Source organism: Aythya ferina, assembly GCF_964211825.1.
Source record: "Aythya ferina genome assembly, chromosome: 1".
NCBI classification, from domain to species: Eukaryota; Metazoa; Chordata; class Aves; order Anseriformes; family Anatidae; genus Aythya; species Aythya ferina.
The window spans coordinates 111125882-111148985 of record NC_140296.1 but is presented as its reverse complement, the minus strand read 5'-3'; the positions used below and the strand labels follow the sequence as shown (position 1 = coordinate 111148985).

Here is a 23104-nt window from a genome sequence, read left to right as displayed (position 1 = left end):
AAAAAATATTTGTATCTATGCTAGATCAGTGTCAGTGAAATATAGTCGTCATTAACAAGTCAAAAGCAAAATTAACGTCCTACCACTCATCAGTGAAGTCCAGTTTTATTGTGCTCGTAGTTGTTCCTTCTGTACTGTAGTGCAAACTTAAAACTGGTTCACCTGTTCCCGTTCGTGGCTTGTCACTTTCTGTAAATATGGGGTTGATAAAGTTTGGATGAGCAACAGCAATGTACATAAAGACGTTATATTTCTGAAATTTCATTTAATTATCTTATAAAAGGTCAAATATGGTAGTAACATGTACAACATCTATTTAAGATTGGTTACGGCCCAAGCAAAAAGTTAAGAAGTTTCATAGTAAACAGATTTATACTTTGCAATGCTTTAAAAATAGCCTAAAGTTATTTGTATTTACAAGAGCAAACAAAGAAAATGCTGCCCTTCAACATGCACGTAAATAAAATTGTCAGCTAGGTACATATACACACAATACAATCCTTTAGGAGCAGATCTCTTTTCTGTCAAGTATCTTAATATGAACGTAAAGTGCTTTAGAAGTGATGTTCAATCCTTTCTGCCTCATGTAAATACACACGAAGAAAGATGATGATCTATATTATATCACATTACAATAACTTGAAGCAGAAGTGGAGTACTTGCAAAACAAAATATTCATTACATCTAAAGGCAAAAGAAGTCAATCACATTGAAAACCATTGCAACTGGCAAACTTAAGCTGAATATATAGTTTTAAGGACTGTTCAGTGGGCACCTTCAAAAAAGAACTACTAAATAACATCAACCTTGAATAAAATCCATAGTCACACTACCTACATGCATGGCCCAATATCCATTAATGCTTAAGCTGGCCATGGTCAACAGCATAAAGTTAATGTAAAGTCCCATCAGACAAAGCCTCATGTCAGAGGTGCCAATCTCTCAAAATTCAGATGATAGAAGTTTGTTTAGTATTAGGCACCACTCAAATGACCTGAAACTAATCTACATACTTTCTCTTTGCACAAACACTGAACTTTTTATTTCAGGACTGTTTGGACAAAAGAGCATCAAATTTTCTTTGTTTAATAGAGTACAGAAATTTGACTAGAAGTATACTTGCAGTACTGGCAGCAGACTGGCACTTATAAAGTAAAAACTTCAGATCATCTTTGGATAAACAAGAACTAAATGCTAACACTGAAGAAGCACAAGTATACAAATTCCCCATGCACAACAGCAATGGCTACAATATTGCCACAGGATATTTATTTTAAAAAGAAAAACAAAACAAACAAACAATTACATTGTAGGAACCATGAAACAGCACGCAAGAATTTAACCTAACCATTAACGCTCATTTGTGAACTGCTGACAAGAGAGAAATCCACTCAAAGTGTCAAAGCGGTAATCAGTGCTCTGAAGAACTTTAAATGTGTATTTCTATTGTATTTCTATTCTGAAGAGAATCTTCTATGTGAAAGGGCATTGATATTTGAGCATCCTTTCCTAAACAAGTACCAATACTGATTGTTCCAGGATACTGCATATGTTATCAGTAGCTGGACATTATTAGAGTAAAAGATAACACAGTTGAAGGACTGTTTACCTTCTTTGTCACAGGTGGAGACAAGACATATCTTTAAACCAGGAACTCAGATAATTAGAAGACAGACAACTTACCACCTTGAATAGTCCAAGACAGCCATCAAACAAGGATAATGCTATAACCTGATGCTACTATGCAACATTTGCTTCATCGCAAAACTAGTTAATATTACCTACCAAAAAGTAAGTGAACATCATTAAACTATAATGAATCTAATCGAATGCTTGTCTTGTCTTATAAGATGATGTGATCTGAGCTTTATAGAACTCATAAGAGTGCTTTCCTGTCTTAATATCCTGTCTTTAAAAAAATAAAGCAAAATGCTGAAAGACTGTCTTCTGACTTACTATGGAAGCAATACCTGTGTTTATTCAGACCCAAAATATTGGAAGAATTGCCTTCTTTGCTTAAATGCTTACAGAAATAACTAACTGAGAAATGACTTTTATAAATTCCTGGAGAAAGATAGCTCTTAAACCATACTGTGTAATCATTTTTTCTTGTACCTACAAAAATGAGCTATGTTTTGGATTGGGTCAGTTTCTTCTTTAATCTATCTTTAGGAAATGAAATTGACACTAATAGGAACACAAAACTTTAAAAGATCAGACAAGAATCTGATAATAAACTGCAGAGAATTAGTTGTGGAGTTCAACTAATCTATACTAAGCTCACTGCTAATGGAAAGCTGAGTGGGTGCCTGTGTGGAAAAGGCTAATGAGCTTTGCCTAGTACAAAACTGAACAACCTTTTAGAAGAGCCACATAAAAATCCAGAAGTTGCGAACTCTGTTTTCAAGCACAGAGTGACTGCCAAAGACTGAATAGATCAGAGGAAAGCAATGTTCTCTTTTAAAACCTTAACCTCATCAGACCAAATCTATTTCACATCCAGAGCCTAACAGGAAAAGGAAGAAGAAAAGTTGCATAGCTTCTGTGATTTAGGGGACAGCTATTCCTAAAACTATTAATCTACTTACAAACCCCCGTAAAGTAAAAACTGGTCCAACAGAAAGCTATAGCATGTCAACACCTTACTAAGCTGTATTTCATATTCCTCAAAAATACCTTGAAACTTCACTTTGATTTTACAGCCAAATACATTATATTTTAAAGATACTATCAACAACTTAGTCTTATTTCATATTCAGTCCTGTCACAGAAGACATACTTTGTAACGTAAGAAGGTACTTTGCAACGTCAACCCTTACAACTGAAGACCAAATTTCATTCATAACCTTATGACAAATAAAAGACAGAAACTGAAGGCAATGCCCCATGCTTTTTTCTCTTAGAAAATGAACCTGTGCAAATGTAACTTCACACAGATTTGGATTCTTACCTATGAACTGGTAAGAGTTCATAAAGACAGGTTTCCAGACTGTATTATCTAGTTAAACTAACATAAGGAACTTCAAGCTAGTTTCCCACATCTCAAATGCTGGCCACTTCACTGATATATTAATAAACACATGTGAAGAAGACAGATGACTCTTTATTAAAAACTTTCAAAATATTTCCCATCCAGTACTAATCATGATCTCCTCACACGACAATCAGCTTTGTACATTCTGAAGGTATACAATTTCTTCTGGTTGATTCCCCTTCTAATTACACTTCGTGCTGTGTTTTACAAAGAAGCAGTACAGAACATGCCGTGCCATGCAAGAGGCACAGTTCCAAAATTCTTCAGCTTATACCTGCAGAGCTCACTTTAGACCTGGAAAGCTCTGTAGGCATACCAATGCCCAAGAAATTTGTCTGTCTGAGGCAGAGCCAATCAGCAGGGACACAACACATGCTGACATTTTCCAGGACTTAAGGTACAAAGAAATGAAGAATTAACTGTGCTGTAGTTGACACACCTGCTTGTTCAGAGCCAGCTCACATACCTGTCAAGTGGCACTGAACAATCTGACATGGACATCACACTGTTGTGTTGACATCCCATAAAACCTAGAATTAACGTTCAAATACCTAGAAATATCACCGCTCAATATGGCTTCTGTGTATGTAGGAAGAAGCATTAATATAGTATGGCATGCATATACTCATTTGCTCTTCAAAGTTACCAAGCTAGAGCTCTGCCTTCAGGTTTCCTCTACTCATATCAATTCAGGAAGTTCCTAGAAGACATAATATTGCCTTTGCACTGGAACAGCTCTTAGAGTCACCCTTCATTATTACAATCAGAGTCAAACTAAACCTCCAGCTTTGATCATTACAATCCATTTGAAACCTATTTTGTATGGATGGGAAGGACTTACAGCTTCTGCTGGAATGTCAGAAAAAAATGGCATTATAAATATATTTTTGTAGTAAGTATCAAAAGATCTCTAAACCCAGATACAGTTATAAAACATATATGCCAACAACAGAGATTGGTCCAACAGAACACCAGCTAATTCAGTACCAAATTAAGAAAAAAAGCAGACCTGGGAACTGATTTCTGGGACCAAAACTACTTCTTTTATTTTTGTTGTCATATGGGTTTAATTCTCAATGACAACAAACAAACCATTTTATCAATAACTATTTTTCCTTTTTTTTATTCTGTTGTAAGAACTCCAATAAGCATGTAGATTATGTATGTTAATTCCAGCTTATTCTACTACCATCAAATAATGCTTTATTCTGAGTTCATAAAAGAGAGCAGAACTTGGCCACTCATAATGAAAAAGTTTTCCAGCTAAACCTGAATAGTGGTGTTGACTATTGAACCATGAATAGTTAGTAAATGTACTTAGATTTAAGGCTATTTCATCACAAAATGTAGTTCCACAATGTGAATTTATTATGTCAATAAAAAGCACAGCTTGATTTTTTCCCCAGTGTTCTGGCATCCTAAAATTAACCATATCTCAACAGTTGCCAAACAGAGTATCTTTCAGAAATGGGATTTCAAAACAGCATTCTAGTTTACAATATGAAACAAGAGGAGACAGACAGCTCTTTTCTGATATTTGAGATACTAAAGCTCTACTGAGGCTTTCATATGGGAGTAAACATAATGTAGAGTGTATGGAAATCTATTTTTAAATTACCCTCTATCATTTATTAATTATTCAGGCATAAATATTCACCAAAGATGATGTTGGTTCAGCTGGAAAAGGGTGTCCTTTGGTCTAGTTCACTGCTCACAAGTTAAAGACTGATGAATAACAGGCCTAGGGAAAACTCACGAGCTTGCTTTTTACCACCAGACAGTGAGAAATCTATAGAGAAACAGTATTACTTGTCTAGCAGAAGGGGTACAGGACAAAGGATCACAAAGGTAAGATGCATGTGAGTGCTATAGATGCTCTTGAGTTACTCAAACAGTGCAAATACAACAATGCTGCATATATCTCTTGCATAAAATAAACTACTTTGGCATTATATGATTACAAGTTACTTCAATGTTGTCAGTTGCACTCTGATCCAAGAAGAACCATTCAGAAAAAGATTGCTTAAAGAATTAGTTTTGCTTTACATTAAAAAAAAAAAATCTTAACGCCTGTAGATTGCATACGACATTTATTGTACCTACATCAAATGCATTTAGAATTGAGCATAGGATGGCTTTTGAAAACGATTAACCTTACGCTGATACTGGTATTGAGAATTAAATACTTAATGAGTTTCCAGCAGATCTGCTTACAGAATGCTACTTTATGCAGATGAACAGCATTTTGGACTGTTTATCATCATGAAAGGCAATTTTAAAAAAGAAGCATTGCAATCAACTATGGCTGGGTATAGCGCATTTCCTGTCACGCACCCTGTTGCTCATCAAGTGACATGGATCCAAGCTGTTTGTTAACCACAGAAGAAGGAGAATCTGAAACAAAAATGAGATTTCAACTTAAAACATAAGCAGCAGAGAACTGCACAGCAATGTCACGATCACATGTTAGTTTAAAATAAAAAATAAGAAGCAGCAACATAAGGAAGCTTTGGGTTTGTTTTATGAGCAGCCAGCCATATTGCATTTTCTAGGCATGACAGAAGCAAAGCCACTTGTTTCAAATCACTACGTATTGCTTTAGGTAATCACTGAACAACAGACTGAAGCTTGCTGACATTGATACTGAAAATGTTTGTTCGTTACCAAGGCTTTTGCCATGTTGTTCAAATTTCTAAAATGTCACAAAGAATACTGAAGAGTTATGACTTCAAAGCCTTTACCGGCTTTCAAATGTATTAAATGACACTAGTACTTCAAACCATGTGCTAAATGTAACTTTCAGAGTATTTACACTTCAACATAAAATACTCGTGGCATACCAGTATCTTCAGTATTTATACCTAGGAATATAAAATGTAAAAGATGAGAGGATTTGCAGATATAACAGCATATAAACTGTTTTTGTAACATTAAAGCACCAAAATAGATCCCTCTCAGATGACAGTTCAATTCAATAGCATTCTTAGATGCTATACCTCTGTAGCATCTGATGATTGAAAGTGTTTTAATGAGTTTAACACGGTACCATGTCAACCAGTCCTATAAAAATTCTCACCTAATCACAGAAAAAAAAAAAAAAAAAGAGAAAAAAAGCAGCAGTTAAATGCATTTTCCCACTGGATACTACCAGTTAATAACCATCACCAGCACTGCATTCATTGTGCAAACAAATGACAGATGCTAACTTCAGCATCGTCTGTGAAGTGTATTTTCCTTGTCATCTCTGAAGTCTCGATCTTACTTCCATATTGCTGTAAAATGGGACGATGTACATAAATTAGTGCAGTATTTCAAACATAATATTGGCTAGGCTACCATATCTGGGTTCCATTTGTCAAATTCTGTTATAAACAAATTCATGCTAAGCTAAATGGCTTTAATATTGTGTATTATAAATACAGCCATACTGTACAAAAAAAATCACAGCATGCTGAAATAATTTTAACGTTAATTTAAATTCTATATAGGGAAAGCTATGAAATAATACATCCTCTCCTACAGGAGGCTCACTTTGAGGTTTGGGCCAGAATCAACAGCATGACCCATTTTGTAGAATAGACATATGCTAAATATGCTACTAGACACTGCTAAATTAACAAAGCCAATTTAAAGATACATCCTCAAATGACACTTCATTCCCAGCTACTGGTTCAAGAATCACAGCTTGCTTCCTCATTACACTAATACCTAGCACTGCATGGGAGGGGAGAAGCAGTGAAGACTAAGGGAGTCTGAGGCAAGTTCCATGTATTTTGGAGGCTGGCTTGTTTTGGTAGCTGGGCTCATACACTACTTCCATAATTAGGGAATAGAAATTGGCCTTCATTTGTCTTCATCTTTGTTCAGCCCTACCCATGCCCTGCACCAAAGAAGCCTAAGCCAGACCACAGAATTTGGCCTCCAGACTTAGATGGGGCTTAGCTCTTAGGTATGAGACCTGTAACATTAATACATTTCACTTTCCAAAAGTGAAGTGCACTTTAAATGTAATTTCTAATTTAGAAGGGAAGTGTTTATAGGAGAGCATTTTCAATGGAGTAGTAGCCCACTTTTTAGAATGTAAACCTGAGGAAAAAAGCTGGTGTAAAGATGCACCATGCCATACGATGATCTGCTTTTATTTCAGCTGACTCAAAACAGGAATTGGTATGCATCTCCCAAGGGTGGACTGGGTTGAATCACATTCACAGCTATGAGCCCACGGCTGGGATTAACTTCTAGCTAAGTGCTAAAGGCAAAGGAAGTCTTGTATAGCAATCTGAGAAGACTAAATCACAGAAGACAGTGATTCTCAGTTGAGCCCTGTTCTTACAGTCCAATTCTTTCCACATGCTTTTATGTCCTGTTTAAGAGGCACATCATGCCTATCATTTTAGTTGGCTGGAAACGCTAGTCTCATCAGCTCTTTAATTCAGGCCAACACAAATAGAACAAATATGACTAAATAAACATAGTTTAATTATAAGCATAAGAAATTACATTTACTACCCTTACCAGTACTTCCAAATCTTATTGACTTCTAGTTATGAGACAGTAAATACACAGAAGGTATGTTCTGCCATGTGTATCATTCATTCACTCAGTAAAAATGAAACGATATGGGCTTACGTGTCTCACACTTCACTATTATTTTGTTATCTTCTTACAATTTTAGTGGAATTAATCCACTAAACTGGACATTAATCCAAGAAATTAAACGCTTGTTTTAATAATTACGAATAATTGCTTTGTGCAATGACTAAGCTGTTACATATTTTGAACCTAAAATAGATGCATTTTGATACATCAGCATTTAAAAATCTAAGAATCTAGTAATAAGAATTGCATTTTTATTACTCAGATTATGTAAGATGCATGCACATTACACACAGCTACAGAAATATGTCCTGTACACATTGACTTGTAATATGAATTCTGTTTCTTTTACTTCAAGATCAGCTGGTTCATATTTCTGTAACTTCTTGTATTATCTTTTATTCACTTGAAGTTCTCAACAAGAGAAACAAAGATCTCTTCAACGCCTTGCTTCAGTTTATTACCCATTACTAGTTAACAGTGATATATACGTGGCATATCAGCATGTGGCAGAGGAGCAGTAACTACAGGTTATAAAGACTTAATTTCTTTGTCGCTTGCATATAGCACATATATGGTTGTTTAAATTTTGTGTAGGATGTAAATGCTATGAAATGCCACAAAAATGAATGCCAAGTCTAGACTTTACTGGAGAAAACATAAAATAAAAAATTTATCGTAGTTCCCTCTTAAATAAAGTGGCTACTAAAAAAAAAAGTCCACATCTGTTCAACAGCTGAGAAAAGGCTTGAAGACAAAACAGACCTGATTCACATAGCATAATCAGCTTCTGAAACCCTGCCAAGCTTACACAATACTTCATGTGAAGTATCCACTGAAACATAGTCTCTGCCATCTGAGGATAAAGTATATTCTTCTCCAGCATCAAATCAGCCTACTGTGAATCATTACTTATTTAACTCATCTTTGTATCCAACAGCATCATAAGCTTTTGAACATACTTCTCACACTCCTCTAAATAGTATACTCTACTACTCCTCTCAATAGCGAGGGCTGACTATTACAGAAAGTTTACAAATCTTCATGTAACCGCTACAAGTCCTTAGGCTAGGAGGAAACTGAATAACTGCCATACAGTCTAATAGTATGGCAATCTTTTCTATTAAGCCAGTAAGAGCTTTCAGCACTTGACATTTTCTACTGTTAATTTCTTACATGACTGAAGTGTTTTTCTCCCTGTGTCTATGGCTATGATAACCGAGCTGCTGTAATTGCAAAGACAAGGACTGAGAATGAAATACAGGGCAGAAGAAATGACCTTAGTCTTACACTGACTTCCCAAGAACATAGCAAGTATAAATTATACCAAGGTAGAGACTGAGAATTTGCAGCCCTGGGCCAAACAAAACCTATGACTTCATTTCATATGGTGGCAGATGCACTTCAGGGTGTAATTTCTGTTTGAAAATTTACAACTAGGAAAAAGATGGTGAAGGGTCTAGAGGGCAAGATGTATGAGGAACAGCTGAGGTCACTTAGTCTGTTCAGCTCAGAGCAGAAGAGGCTGGGGGGACGTCTCCTGGTGGCCTGCAGCCTCCTCACAAGGGGAGTGGATGGGCAGGAGCTGAGCTCTGCTCTCTGGGGACAGCAACAGGACCCGAGGGAACGGCATGGAGCTGCATCAGCGGAGGCTCAAGATGGATGTCAGGAAAAGGTTCTTCACCCAGAGTGTGGTTGGGCACTAGGACAGGCTCCCCAGGGCAGTGGTCATGGCACCGAACCTGCTGGAGTTCAAGAAGAGCTTGGACAATTCTCTTAGACATAGGGTTTGATTTTTGGGTGGTCCTGTGTGGAGCCAGAGATTGGACTCAGTGATCCTTGTGGCTCCCTTCCAACTTACGGTATTCAGTAATTCTGTGAAATTTACCTTTCAAGGCAATCATTTAATAAAAGGGTTAAGTCTGCAAATTCACTGTCACATGAAGAACGACATAAATATGTGAGTACCAGTTTCATCTAAGTCTGCGTATGTGCTCTTCTGCTCCTCAGTGATACGAAACAAGACAATCAGACCTTCCCATTAATTACCCTAGCATTCAAAGGACATTGCAAATCAACTCCAAGAGGCAGAGGTAGGATACAAACTAACTACAACACATCTCTGACTCCTCTACTCAAAACAATCACTTAACTTAAAGCTTCAAGTTTGTGTCAGAAGGGATTCTGCAGCATGCAGACCCACAAGCAACACACCATAAGGAAGGATTACTGTGCATCCTTGAAGGAGCATAAAGAAAGAGATGGGCAAGACAGTAAGTGATACTCAGACCAGAGCATACTTCAGATAGGCAGTAAAATATCCAGACTTAATTCCAGCTGAACACTCTACAGATAGGGTTATAACCTAACTTTTTTTTTTTCCACTTTAATTTCAATTTTACAATGGGAAACTATTTATTTAAAGTCAATCCAAAATGAAAATTGGAGATCAAGATCCACTGACTGCAGAGGTTTTGCCTCTATCAGTACATATATTTGAGTTAATAAATTCTGATGTCCAGTTTACTAAAATAAGATTGGTAGGTTTCTCATTTCAGATTCAATTATTATTATATTAGCTTTTCCTGCCAGGAAATTGATGCTACCTACAAAAATACTGCAAAAATACTGCCAATGTCAGTTTTCTTGTTCTCTTCCTGCAAGTAAACAGGCACCTATAATCAACATGACAGCCCTCCAGGATTAATGTTTTTCAAACAATCTGAAAACTCTGTAAAACTTCCTGCTGTAGGAAATAATTCAAAGTTCAGTAACTACATAGTGTAACAAGAACACTAGCCACTGTTATATCAAATTGTTCTGCAAGATTCCAGATAAATGAATTTATTAAACCATAGCAAGCCAAACTGTGAATGTATGTCAGTCCTTACAAGCAGTTTAGCCTTACCCCAACTACCACAAAATTTATCCACAAAAAAAAAAAAAAAAAGCTGCTAGATTTGTTGCCCTTACATTTACTTTAACACTGAATATACTGATTTTTCACACTTACAGCATGTACCCTGTTCATTTCTACATAGTGCCACGACAAAGGTTGCTTCAAGTTTATGTCTTAGGTTTAACTCTTTATTGATAAACATGCTTCTATTCCAACTTAGAACTTTCTCAAATTTATTACAAAAATCTCCAAAGCTTTCTTATAATAATTTTTAATCTAAGACAAGAATGACGAAAGGAAAAGTCATATTTTAAAAGACAAAGCATATTTGGGGACTTAGGCTTACTACAAGTACTTTCCACTACACTTACTGTACAAACATAGTATTTAAGAGTGTCAAACTTCTGTTTTACTGAATTGTTACCTTGATTTAGAACACATGCTAAATCAAAGCCATCTTAAATGTTACTACCAGATACAGTTAACTGCAATTCAGTAACAAGTGCATAAATAGGTTGCCCTTTTCAGGACACAGCAATTTCTTGGTTAGCTGATCTAACAAACATTGCACATACTTGATCGTGTGCACCCAGGAAACTTTCTCCATACATTATCATTGAACTATATAATCCAAACATGTTAGATAAATTAAATCTGTTATTATTACTCTTTTCCTAACCATGTGATGATAAACACCACCACATGCAAAGTAAGACGAGCAGCAAATGCATTAGCTGTCTTGTTCTGGAAGTGAAGCATCTCAGCAAACAACAGCAGCACAAACTATAACTACATTAGCTGCTTAAGAAACCTTGGCAAATGACAACCTGATGCCTGAGGGTCCTGTGAGGAGCCCTTAGAGGATGACTGATCAGAGGAGGACTGTGGTGCTGAACCCTCAGCTAGCTCTCGCTGTCTCTGTTGTTCCTTCTTAAGCCTCAGCCGCTGTAGACCCCTACGGATTATAGCTAACTCGGGTCCCATTAACTCTGACAAATGGAAGAAGAAAAAAAAAAAAAGTATGTAAAAGAAAGAAGCATCAAACATACAATATACAGAAGCGGGGGTGGAACAGGGGACTGACTAAAGAGAAAAGCAACAGATACTAAGTGTAATTAAAGTGATAAAAACTTTACAGATCAGTCTACTGACATCTAGAAATAATAAAATGAAATATTTTAATTGCTCTTCTCTTCTTAAATGCACAAATCATAGGATTTTAAAGTTCAGAAAGTTCAAAATTCATGTCATACAATGCACCCCTCCCCTTCTATAACACTTAAAACATTTATTGAATAATTATGAGGAAAACAAGACAAGCTAGAAAGAAAATGAAAAGATCCTGACTGATACAACACAAAGCAAATGACAGAAGTATGCATTTTCACAACAAATCAGAGCATTTGTAGTGGAAAATTATGCAGCTGTGGTATACAGGTAGATTTTCAAAATCAATGTGATGGCTTTCTGATGTGAAAAAAAAAATACAATTTTGGTCAAAACAAACCTGTGAAAAAAATAAAGTGTAGATTATGGAAAGAGGTGACAGAACAGCATCTAATGAAAAAAACAAAAACATTTTACCATGAACTCATGTTTATCTCAGACATTCCCAATGGGTGAGGATTCAAAGTTTGGAAGCACTGTTAATTGGTCCACCAGATAAATCAATTTATTGGATCATAAAGATGTCTTAGTATTATTCTCTTAACAGACTATTCTTGCAGATCTATCTTTAGGGACTTCAATGCATTCGTCATTTTGTCTTTATTCATTTCTAAGTTACAGCATTTTGGCATGGACCAGTCTACTGTCTGATTATCAGTATTTATTTATTTATTTTGCAAACTACGATAAAACAGGTGTCTAAGTATTTTTTCATTCTTTCTGTGGTCTTTGCAGATTTCCTCCACTTACACAAGTGCTGTACAGCAAGTGCTTCTGTTTATACAATACAGACTGTCTTGTTATTAGCAATAGCTGAAGCACAACATTGATCTGAACCGCTGCTAACTACTCTCACCTATAATAAAGGAGGGTCAAGAAGCTAATTCAGACTCATATATTCACATCAAGTACTCTAGTTAGTTTTGCTACGAAGTGTTAGCCCAGATTTATCCTGAAAGCATTTTTATCAAGGACACCCTGGAGTACTTTGTATACATGAGGAAATCTGCAAAGAAAAATATCCTCACTATGAAATCTTCAAGTACTGAAGAGCATTACATTGGCGTATCACCTTTCACCCAAGCAACAACTAAGCTTTACACATATACTGTAACCCTTGTTCACTTAATGAAGCAAGCAAATTTAAAATTTTGTTTCACAACAAGAAACAAACATAAAGCAATAATCTGATCATTCAGCAATTTAGTAGCAGGCACTGGTTAATACCTGCTAGCCTTAAGCTTTAATGTCTTTGCCATAATACCACTTCTGGAAAATACAACCTGCCAGTTTATGGTTGATGACGTATAACAAGAAGGAAAAAGATATAATTCCTAAGAGGAATATGGTATGAAAGAAATTTGCTATGAATAATTCATGTGATGTGAACGTTTACGGAAATCAAAAAAAAAAAAAAAAAAAGGTAGAAAATGCTTTTATGGAAGTATCAATGGTGTCTCAAATTGCAGTTTTCACTACTTGCTGCTGATTCATCTCCACTCACTCCAGAGACAGTTACAATTTAAGTCTTAATAAGAAGTACAATTCAAAATGTAAAGATATAACTGCTATCTGGAATAAGTTTAATTGCAGCACTTTTAACACATTTCAGAATCTCTAAGCAAATGTTTATTTTGCCAGCAAATGGAGCAAGGAAAGAGAAACTGAAAACAAAACAAAACAAAACAACAAAAACCAGCAGCTATTGCCCCTTTCCCATTCAAAATTTATAAGCAAATCTACCTTATATCAGGAAGACATTAAATTATTTTTTACCTTCACGACAAGCATGAAAGTCTCCAGTATTCACACCATCTCATCATAGAAAGAAAATTATTCAAATGTATTGACAATAGCAAACTACTGACGTGTGCCTCAACGATCTTGTTGATTATTTGCAACTTATTCAAATGCTTCAACTGTATTCCTCTAGAATATACATTCTTATAAAGAGACTTTTCCCAACAAGTTCCAGCACAGATTGGAGCTCTGACTATTTTTTGAATACGTATTTCTTTTTTTCCTAAAAACAACAACAATCACTACCACCACATTAAAAGATGAAGTAATGCACATGCAGAAGCTCAAATGCTCATCACATGGTATATTTTCTGGAAGACCACACTAACAATATATTTGAATTATACGTGTAAAGGTATTGTTATTTCAAACAGAGGCTTACTATCAGCATCTCTATTCAGTACAGAAATCTGTAGAAATGAGTTATGAAAAGCTGTTTGTAAGCCTGTTCCATGGTATGCCACAGTTGTAAAAAAGTCATTATCCTAGAACATATTCTTTGTTTGCTAACACTTTGCTATGACATTCAAGCTTCTATTTGCCACCACTTAAAGAAAAATGATGGCTGAAAGCCTCTCACTTTTCTTCCATTTTGCAAACTATTTCTCTGGTCATCCATCTTTTACAACACACCTCTATCTGGTCTTCTTACTCAGCCCCACTATACTTTAACTAATATGCCTGTCATCACTTTCCCTGTCCTGTCACTCCCAAAAGCAGCAGGTTTCATTCACATCTAAGTGCAGCTACACAAACTCAGGGAAATCCTGTTCTTGATACAGAGTTCAGTGTTTTTATATTCATAAACTGGAGGCTGCAAGAAAAAAAACTCTCATGACTGAGCACCATCATTGGTTATACAAGTACACAAACATTGCAGAAGAAAAATCTATATTCAAGACTACCCATTCAGAACTCCATTACTGCTACTCTGCCCAAGAACTCCCCCTCTCTCTGAATTTGTCGATGTTGCCCAAAGAAGACTTCTACAACGTGTTTTTTTTTTAAAGCAGTGCAAAAGGCTTACTTTGGCATGTTTAATTTAATTTAAGTTAAGGACTCCTGCAGGAGTCCTATAGACTATTTGAAGATGATACTTGATCCTAACTAAAATCTGCATATGGTGATAAGGAATACCAGACATAGGGATTTTTTTGTGTTTTTTTTTTTTTTTTTTTTTTTTGACGCAGCAGCCCATCTGACACCCTGTGTAGGTGTAGTCAAAGAACCTATCAAACATTATACTAGATTAAATAAACTAGAAAGTTTCCATTGTCTGTCAACAATGCAAAACAACCACCACTACCACTACCCCTTCCAAATCTGAATACAAGGAGAATCTTAAGTCTAAAGTAACATTGGGAAAGAGGAAATGCTCTTACAGAAGAGCTGAATTGAGCAGTAACAATTTCAGCTGCATGCTAGCACAATAAACTTTTACTTAGAAATTCAGACATCCTGAGACAAAGAAGAAAATACATGATAAAGGTGGCATGCATTCTTTAAAAGGCAGGATAGAAAATGCGTAATTCCAGAAATGTTATTTAGTGCATTATCGTTATGCAATCCACATTTTCAGTGATGTACCTTGAAGCAACTACTTTTAATGTGGGACATACTCAGTGCTTGTCAATGCCATACCAACTACTTAAAAAAAAAAAAAAGAAGAAGAAGAAGAAGAAGGAGAAGGAGAAACACAACTAAACGGAGCAAAATGAACCCTTGGTAATGGTGTGTGTGGTCTTTGGTGGCTATTCCTCTGTTCCAACGATAGCAGCTGCTGAACTGGGTTACAGTGAATTAGAGCAGACTCCTACTTTTTTGTGTTTTGTGAAAAGCTTGATATTGCAGCAAGCTGACACAAACAGTAATAAACAACGTAGTTGACTAAAAGCCCCTGCTACTAAACATGTTTTCTAGCATTCACTTATAGAAACAGTATCTGGACTGTTTGTATTGGTATGCTTCTCCTCACTGTTTATTTTCTTTAAAGAAGAAGTATCAGTATAACTGCAAGGTTTGAAAGAATGACTCATTTAATGAATTTTAATTTATGTCTTTAGCTTCCCCATCTTTCAAATACCATATAACCAGTAATTTCTCAACTGTCTCAGATTTTGGCTGCAGCAGCCACAGTACACTGAAAGGCAAATTTTTTTCTGTGAAATTCCACACTCTGCTATACTCACTCCACTACATCTATTTAGGGCCTGAAGATGCTTTCAGTCATCTTTTCTAATTACAACACCTTGGCATGTTTGTTTTTTATTTCCCCAACCGAATTGGTATAAGATAAGAGGTGAATTTACACCAAAAAAGTGTGATTTTAAATTATTCAGATTTGAGCCTCTAGGTGTTCACAACAGCCTTTCTCCCACAGTTGTGAAGTCTAAAGTTGTAAAGTGAGTTGAAACTCACTTTTAAAAAGTAAAAAAAAATAAAAATAAACATTATGCAATTCTAATGGCTGTGGCATTTTTTCCTACATGGAGATGCAAAAAGGCAAGTCAAAGCATAAGGTGCTTTTTTACTTCTGTTCAGATATGTTTCTGACATTGACAGTAAAATATCTTTTCTTCCCCCACCCTCTTACCCCACCAGAAGAACATAAGTCTGTATTTAAAACAGATGAGTTTCTTCAATATTGACAAACTTAAAAAGTAGTATGTAGTACAAATTATCAACCAATAACGGAATCTCGTGCAAAATGAGTCCTGTCTATCCAGATATTTTTGAGAAGAAACCAGTAACATTGCTGATGTGTCTATTACCTCTAATTAATAACAGACATAGATTTTGCTGTTCATTGCACTGAGACTGCTACAGCCAAATCACAGTTGAAGAAGGCATGACATTAATTATACTTCAGGAAGACAACGAGATAAGGAAAAAACAAAGCTTTTCTTTTATATATATTTCTATTTAAAAGGACAATAATGCTTACCCCTTTCTTCAGACAAATGAACACAGTTGAGTTTTACTATTTCTTTAAGCTGAAGCTGTAGTCACTTTGTAACTATGAAATACCTAATCTCACTAAAGATGTGCATGTGGAAAAAAACAACAGATTTAGATCAATTTCTCCAAATACCCTAAAATAAAATTCTTTCTTATTGGAAGGGTTTTTCATAAACAGTGACAAGATGAATTACTTCTCACCAGACTGATGGAGCACAGGTTGAGCTGAGGCCCCCAAAGAAGGCCTTTGTTCATTATCAGGAGAAGACAATAATGAAGTTGAAGGGGGACTTCCTGTTGAAGATGATGTTGAAGGAGCTTGGGCTGACATTGTAGAAGATGAAGATGATTGAAGTTGTTCAGAACCATCTACTTCCATTGCAGTTTCTGATTCTGTACTATGTGGCATATTATTAGTAGCAGGAGCATCCGCCCGATTAGTCCCACCTTTGTTTAAAAAAAAAAAAAAAAAAAGCAAACAACAAAGGCTCAAAGGTAAACTTACTCTGTCTCTAAAGACCACTTTGCACTATCATTCACATGGCATCCAGACGTACTCATTTCTTTAGAATATACTAAAAATTTAGTTTATACCTCAGAAAGACTGATATTCAAGGCCTTTACATTCAGCATAATTATACTTCCTATTGTAATTATTATTCTTGAAAAAAAGGGAAATCACCTCTGGACCGTGATCTTCCTCGTCCCCGATTGCTTTGTGCAACTTCACTAGCTTCTTCAAACCATCTTGACAGCATGTCTGACATCCTCTGCATTAGAGAGACATTAGGACTTTGCTCCCCTGTAAAAACAGTAATGCTGAAGTTTGACAAAAGCATTCTACTCTTCCATTCATTCCTCCCCCCCATTACCTCTTCCATTGAAAAAGAGATCGTACTACATACTACATAATTAGCAATCCTCTGAACCAATGCCACTTCTCCGTACAACTGCGCAAAAATTGCCAGCTGAGCATGACATTAAAATCAAAACAAAACAAACAATAAAAAAACCCTTCTAAATCTTTCAATTATTCTCTATTTTACAAATAACTTGTAAACACAACATTGCAAAATTTATGTCATTCAGTTTTAAATGCTGGTTAAATAAGAAAGCCCACATTGTTACTTTTTTTTTTTTTTTTTACAGCTAATTATAAAACAAAAAATTTTATCATAAAAAAGACATGATGTTTTTAACATTTCCAGAATGCTTCTTTGTGATTTGCTTTTACTGCATGAGCATAATTTAGTAAAGCAGCAGAGTTCTTTTAGGGTATTTAATGTTTAAGTGTGAATTGGAAAGACTCTTAAGCAGCAAAATCTCTGCATGCATTTTCTTTTAACACAACCCAAAGCATTTCCTTCTCATTTTATTTCTGATTTTATTATATATGATTATTTTTTTTCCAGGAAAGAAGATTCCGTTTGTAAAGTGTTGAAATGGAAAATTTGAATCTTTAAGTGTATTTTGTATTCTATAAAATGTTTGTTTATCTTCTTAAACAGACTGACAGCTTCCAATAGAAAATGGTTCCACTGGACCAGACCATTCCATTCATATCGCTGTATAACTTCTGCTGGTCCTTCAGCCTCTCCTGAAATATGCAACTTTTGAAAAAGTTCTGTAATCAAAGACCTTAAGAAATGAAATCATTGTGAAGTACAATTACTTATCAAAACATATATGCAAAAGATATTTTAATACCCTGCAGACTAAAGCTAACATTGAAAGATTCTGGAGCATACTCAGGAAAAACATGTACAATGAGAATATGCCTCTCCTAAAGATCAATTCTGCTAACCACACAGATGTTATAAAAGCTGCCAGACTGACCAAGTATCTGGAACAACTGGTTATCTGTCAGGGCTGCATATAAATTTCACAGCTAGGATATACCTTGAATATATCATCACCAGACCTTATTTTTAGATTACTTCCTTCACAGTTGAGTTTAAGAGATGTTGTTGGGAAGGGAGAAGGGAATGGAAAACACCAACTTAACCCCCAAGAAACAGTGCCCCTCATTCTCACTTAAGTGTCCACATCTATCCTCATTTTCATACTGTGGCTCTGACCCTCCCCTGGGATCACCCACACTCTATACCCCAGGTAGAAGAGTTCTGGCCTCAAAAGCTTAAAACAACAAATGGAATGCAACAGCCAAAGAAAACAGGCAAAAGGTGGCTAATGATGGGAAGAGGGGGATAATGAACAGTTAACAGAAAAATAAGTCACAGGTCACTGCCTGCCTAACTAATGCAATACAGGTATTTTCCTGAACACATCCGTTACTATTCTATCAAGCTACAAACAGTAAAGATACTGAAAGTTTGTTGTGACAAAGGAAAATCTAGCCAGTGTTTGTACTGGAAAAGTCCTTTTCTCAAGTTTTACTTTCTCCCTGGAAGATTTACTTGATAGCATGGGGAAATAACAGCTAGAAGTACACTTACGGTGTTTAACTAAAAAAGAACTCATAACAAGTGATTTTGAGCAGAGACAAATCTGCTGTTAATTCATATAGAAAAAACCTACAACAGAAATGGTAACCCGAGTGTCCCTAATATGAGGAGGTACACAAACAAGTCTGTGGAATCACAAAAGCACCAAGTGAGCAGAATGCAAAACTGCTAACAATCAACTCCTGTGATACTAGAACAAGGGGTCACGTGATAAAACTAACAGAAATTAAATTTAAAAGACAGAAAAGAAAGTAATAATTTAAACAGTAAGCAGTGAAAATTCTGGATGTTTGTTTGCCATACGAAATACCATGGACAGGTTCAAGAAGGGACTATAGAAATTCACAGGCAATAGAACCATTAGGAGAGCCTAAAGGAACAGACGGAAATATACCCTCTGAAGTTTCTATTCCAGTAACTGCAAACAGTGGTAGAGCAGCAAAGGCAACAGACTAAAGTAAGAGGACAGGCTTGCAATCTCTCCCCAGATGGCATCACCTATTGTCAGTGTTGGATACAGAACCCTAGTTTGCACGGACCATTGGTCTGTCCCAGCTGGACACATCTATTCCAGTTTTGGGAATCAAGAAGATAAGTAAAGGGAAATGATAGGCAGAAAAACAGAGGAAAATTTAAGGGAATTACCAGTACCCCCACAACCTTTCTGAGCTAAACAGAAACACATTATTAGACATAACAGTGGTAAAGCATCCTCTGCCCTGCTTCAGTATCTCATTTTTTGACACTGAAGTATAACTTTTGAAATGTTTCACCTTCTGAAACCTCAAGTAGTTGTGTAATATATTTACAAACATAATATATTATGTTATATTATACATTACAAACATGAAAATACGAGCATAAAAATGTTGTCACTACATATACATGTAGGTGTTTTATAAAAAAGTGAAAGAAAAAATGTTAGAAACTTATTGCTTTGAATTCCAGTCCCCTACAGCACATTTCATTTGCAACTTTGATTGCAGATGCAGCTTAACTACAAAAAGGGAAATATGCATTTGTTTTACCTCATAACCAACAACAATGAAGCAAGCTCCCCTTGATTTACAGGAACTTAACAGAAGCAATGTAATTTTTCTGGAGAGAAGATTTTCAATTTAGACAATTTTCAAAATCACTACAGAACAGCAGTTCTCTGTTAAGTTATAAGTAAACACTCTTAAGACCTGGCTGATTCTTAAAACATGTGGACAGTTCTTATCTGAAGCGTTTCCGTATTTCAGGAACACTTAATATAAACTGAAAAAAAAAATCCAACAAAAAAAGAGCAACAACAAAAGAGAAGACAAAGGCGACTCCCAGCAGCAAACACGTTACCATCTCTCTCCCGTTCACTCTCAGGCCTTGCTCTTGGTCCAGTATCTGACCAATCTCCTCTTAGCCTCAAACGTTTAACAGGAGGTTGCCGTAACTAGTAAAAAAAAAAAAAAAAAATGTAAAAAGGTATTATGTAGTTATTCATATTGAACATTACAGAATTCTGAGTTTAAAAATAAATGCCATATCTCCATTTTCTGAAGTTATGTAAATTTGTCTGTCACACACAAAAAATCAGCCATATGCTCAGATCTGCTATGAATAAGCACAACACTGTATGTATGTACTGGCAATAGTTTTAGCTATACAGAATTTCAGCAGTCTAAATCAACTCTTAGAAGTATTGCAGCTTCTATTTTACTCAGTATTACCTTTACTGTATTAATTGCGACATTCCATACCAAACAACAAATTCAGTCTGAATTCTACAGAAATATTCACCATACAGAAATTCATATAGAAATATTTATCAACAGAAACTTACATTTCTTTTCCACCCTGTAATTTATGTATTTTTTGGTAACAGTGTTGTTTTGTACTTCTTGCTGAAAAAACAAGTACTATATGCATGGTGCTACTTTTGCTAACTTGAAAAGAAACAGCTTTGTACATTCAAGAAGGCAGTTCAGAGTTTGAAATTAAGAGCACTGGCTGGATATGTATGGCTTATACAAACAAAACCAAATAAAAACAACAGTATTGAACTGTAGTGCTGTCAATTTGGGATTAAATGCAAAACCACTGCAGTGAAAGCATATTAAAGTATTAACTTTCAGGAGCCTGCAGATTCAGAAGAAAGCTTTACATTCCTTCTACTGTGTAGAATTTAAAACCAGGCTAAAATAAAAATAGAAATTAAGTAAAATTATCTGGAAGGAGAAGAATACAGGACATATTCTGTGCCTAAAGATGAAAAGAATACATAAAATCTGCTAGCAGGTGGTCACAATCTTCTCTCTCTGTACAAGGCAAGCAATCACTTCTCTACTGAATTACTTCACATCACATTGCCATTACATAGGAGAAAGGGAAAAATGCAGAACCACTCATTTGTGACATCATTTTTGCGTGTTTTTCTTTGCTTCTTCCATCTCAATCAGGTAACAGCCTAACTCAGCTGGACATTCTCCCTCGGTCCTATGAATCTACACCCAGTTCTGTTCAACGGTATTTGTAATAGTAATAGGTGACTGTTGCTCATTAAATATAGCACTGTATTTATTAACAGGCCACAGGCTTAATATGAAGCTAACAACAGCACGTGCTGCTGGCTCACCAGGCTTTGTCCGGACTTTACTTGCTTGGAGCTTTCTTGCAGCTCATTTAGCTGCAACAGCAATTGTCTAGTGGCTGGTTGATTATTACCTAATTTGCTGTAGTTTTCCTTAGAGTTGCATAAGTGCATGGTGTGCAACCTGTTATTAACAGCTTTGACATATACAGGAGGCTGCCAGCTGCTTAAATTGCATAAGAAGAATCAACAGTACCCATGGGTAATGAGCATAAATGCAGCATTAAGAAGTACAGGCATGGAGTGAGGGCAAAAAGATCTTGCAGGTGTGGACACATGGTAGGACACCAGAGGCACCTTCTCAGCAGCTCATCAATGGTTCTTCAATGTATTGTAAATGTTGTGCCACAATGAAAACAGTTCCAGGGGGTAACAACAAGTACAGAAAAGCAAAAAAAAAAAAAAAAAAAAAAAAAAACATGCCACATTGGCAGACTAATAATTGTCATCCCAGTGAAGACAGCAGGATGCTGACTTACTGTGAACTCCCTTGAGCCTCCTGTTCCAGACTGAAGATAAAGACCCCTGAGACCCTGAGGAGATTGTGAAAGGGTGAACATAATGCCAGAAAAATTGAGTGGATAGTTGCGGTTGGTTGCAGGGGGAGAGAATTATATAATTTAACTGTAGGTAAAGAAATTAGTTTCAAATTGATTAGAAAATTTAGGCTGAAAAGGTCAGCATCACTGTAATTGAAATAATAATAAATAACTGCTTGTGGTTGGTTTACACTGCTGAATCTTAATTTGGCTCTATAGCAGTGGATCACCTCATTGGTCTAAACATTTTCTCCCCTCATTTCTGCCATTAAATGACAACTTTTACTAACGAAAGTTTATACTTGATTTCAAGGAATATACTTTTGGTGATATGGAAAACAGAGAATACACCTAAAGAGTAACAACAGAGAATATACCTAAGGAGTGACTTGCCACAATTGCTGGTCTTATATCCTGATGTCAAATAGATGCCTTCTCATCTTTAGAATAGGAAAACCAGACAAGAAAAAATATTTTATCACTCTGATTTCCTAAGTTAACCACTCTCAAAATAAAAGTCACATGTATGTAAACAGCTTCTCAAGACAGAAGAGGGAAACGGAAGAATAAATGTGTACCTCTGTCTACAGTGCCTGATGCCTCACACAGGTTAAGTGAACATGTGTGCAGACTAACACAATACTCTGCTGCACATACTTATTTGTAAATTCTGCAACTCAATTAAGTTGCTAAATTGAAAGCATCCTGAAGACCAGCACAAAAGGCAAGACTTTCCTCTAAGCAAAAGCTCATTGTAGCTAGAATTGCAATTTGCTTGTAACTGTTTGAAATAGTGTGTGTCTACAGTAAATAAGCATTAAGAGAAGTCCATCGTCAATAGGTGCTGTGAATTCACAACGTACTGAAGAGTGGGTAACAAATAACTGAAAACTGCATGCCCATATAGTCGTAGGCAATACCAGATACAGAGTACACAGATTTTGTCACACTATGTCATTGGCACATTTCAATCTGTGAATAGACTTTCGTGACCTCAGCCTACTACCGAAAAGAGGG

General features: G+C 35.9%; 1 protein-coding gene across 13 annotated transcripts in view; it reads right to left on the bottom strand.

Annotated features, from left to right (window-relative positions):
• The window catches only part of DCAF6 (DDB1 and CUL4 associated factor 6), an 86042-nt gene that overhangs the window by 31602 nt on the left and 31336 nt on the right, over positions 1-23104 (bottom strand). For 4 of the 13 annotated variants that reach the window (XM_084512528.1, XM_084512533.1, XM_084512534.1 and 1 more), the window contains exons 8-13: positions 20258-20351; positions 17137-17256; positions 16656-16901; positions 11357-11518; positions 5369-5428; positions 84-189 (exon numbers count right to left, since the gene is read on the bottom strand). In XM_084512528.1, the coding sequence (XP_084368654.1) occupies positions 84-189; positions 5369-5428; positions 11357-11518; positions 16656-16901; positions 17137-17256; positions 20258-20351 (788 nt within the window). The remainder of the gene's footprint in view (positions 1-83; positions 190-5368; positions 5429-11356; positions 11519-16655; positions 16902-17136; positions 17257-20257; positions 20352-23104) is intronic. The other 9 variants (XM_084512539.1, XM_084512529.1, XM_084512530.1 and 6 more) reach the window with 3 other exon arrangements.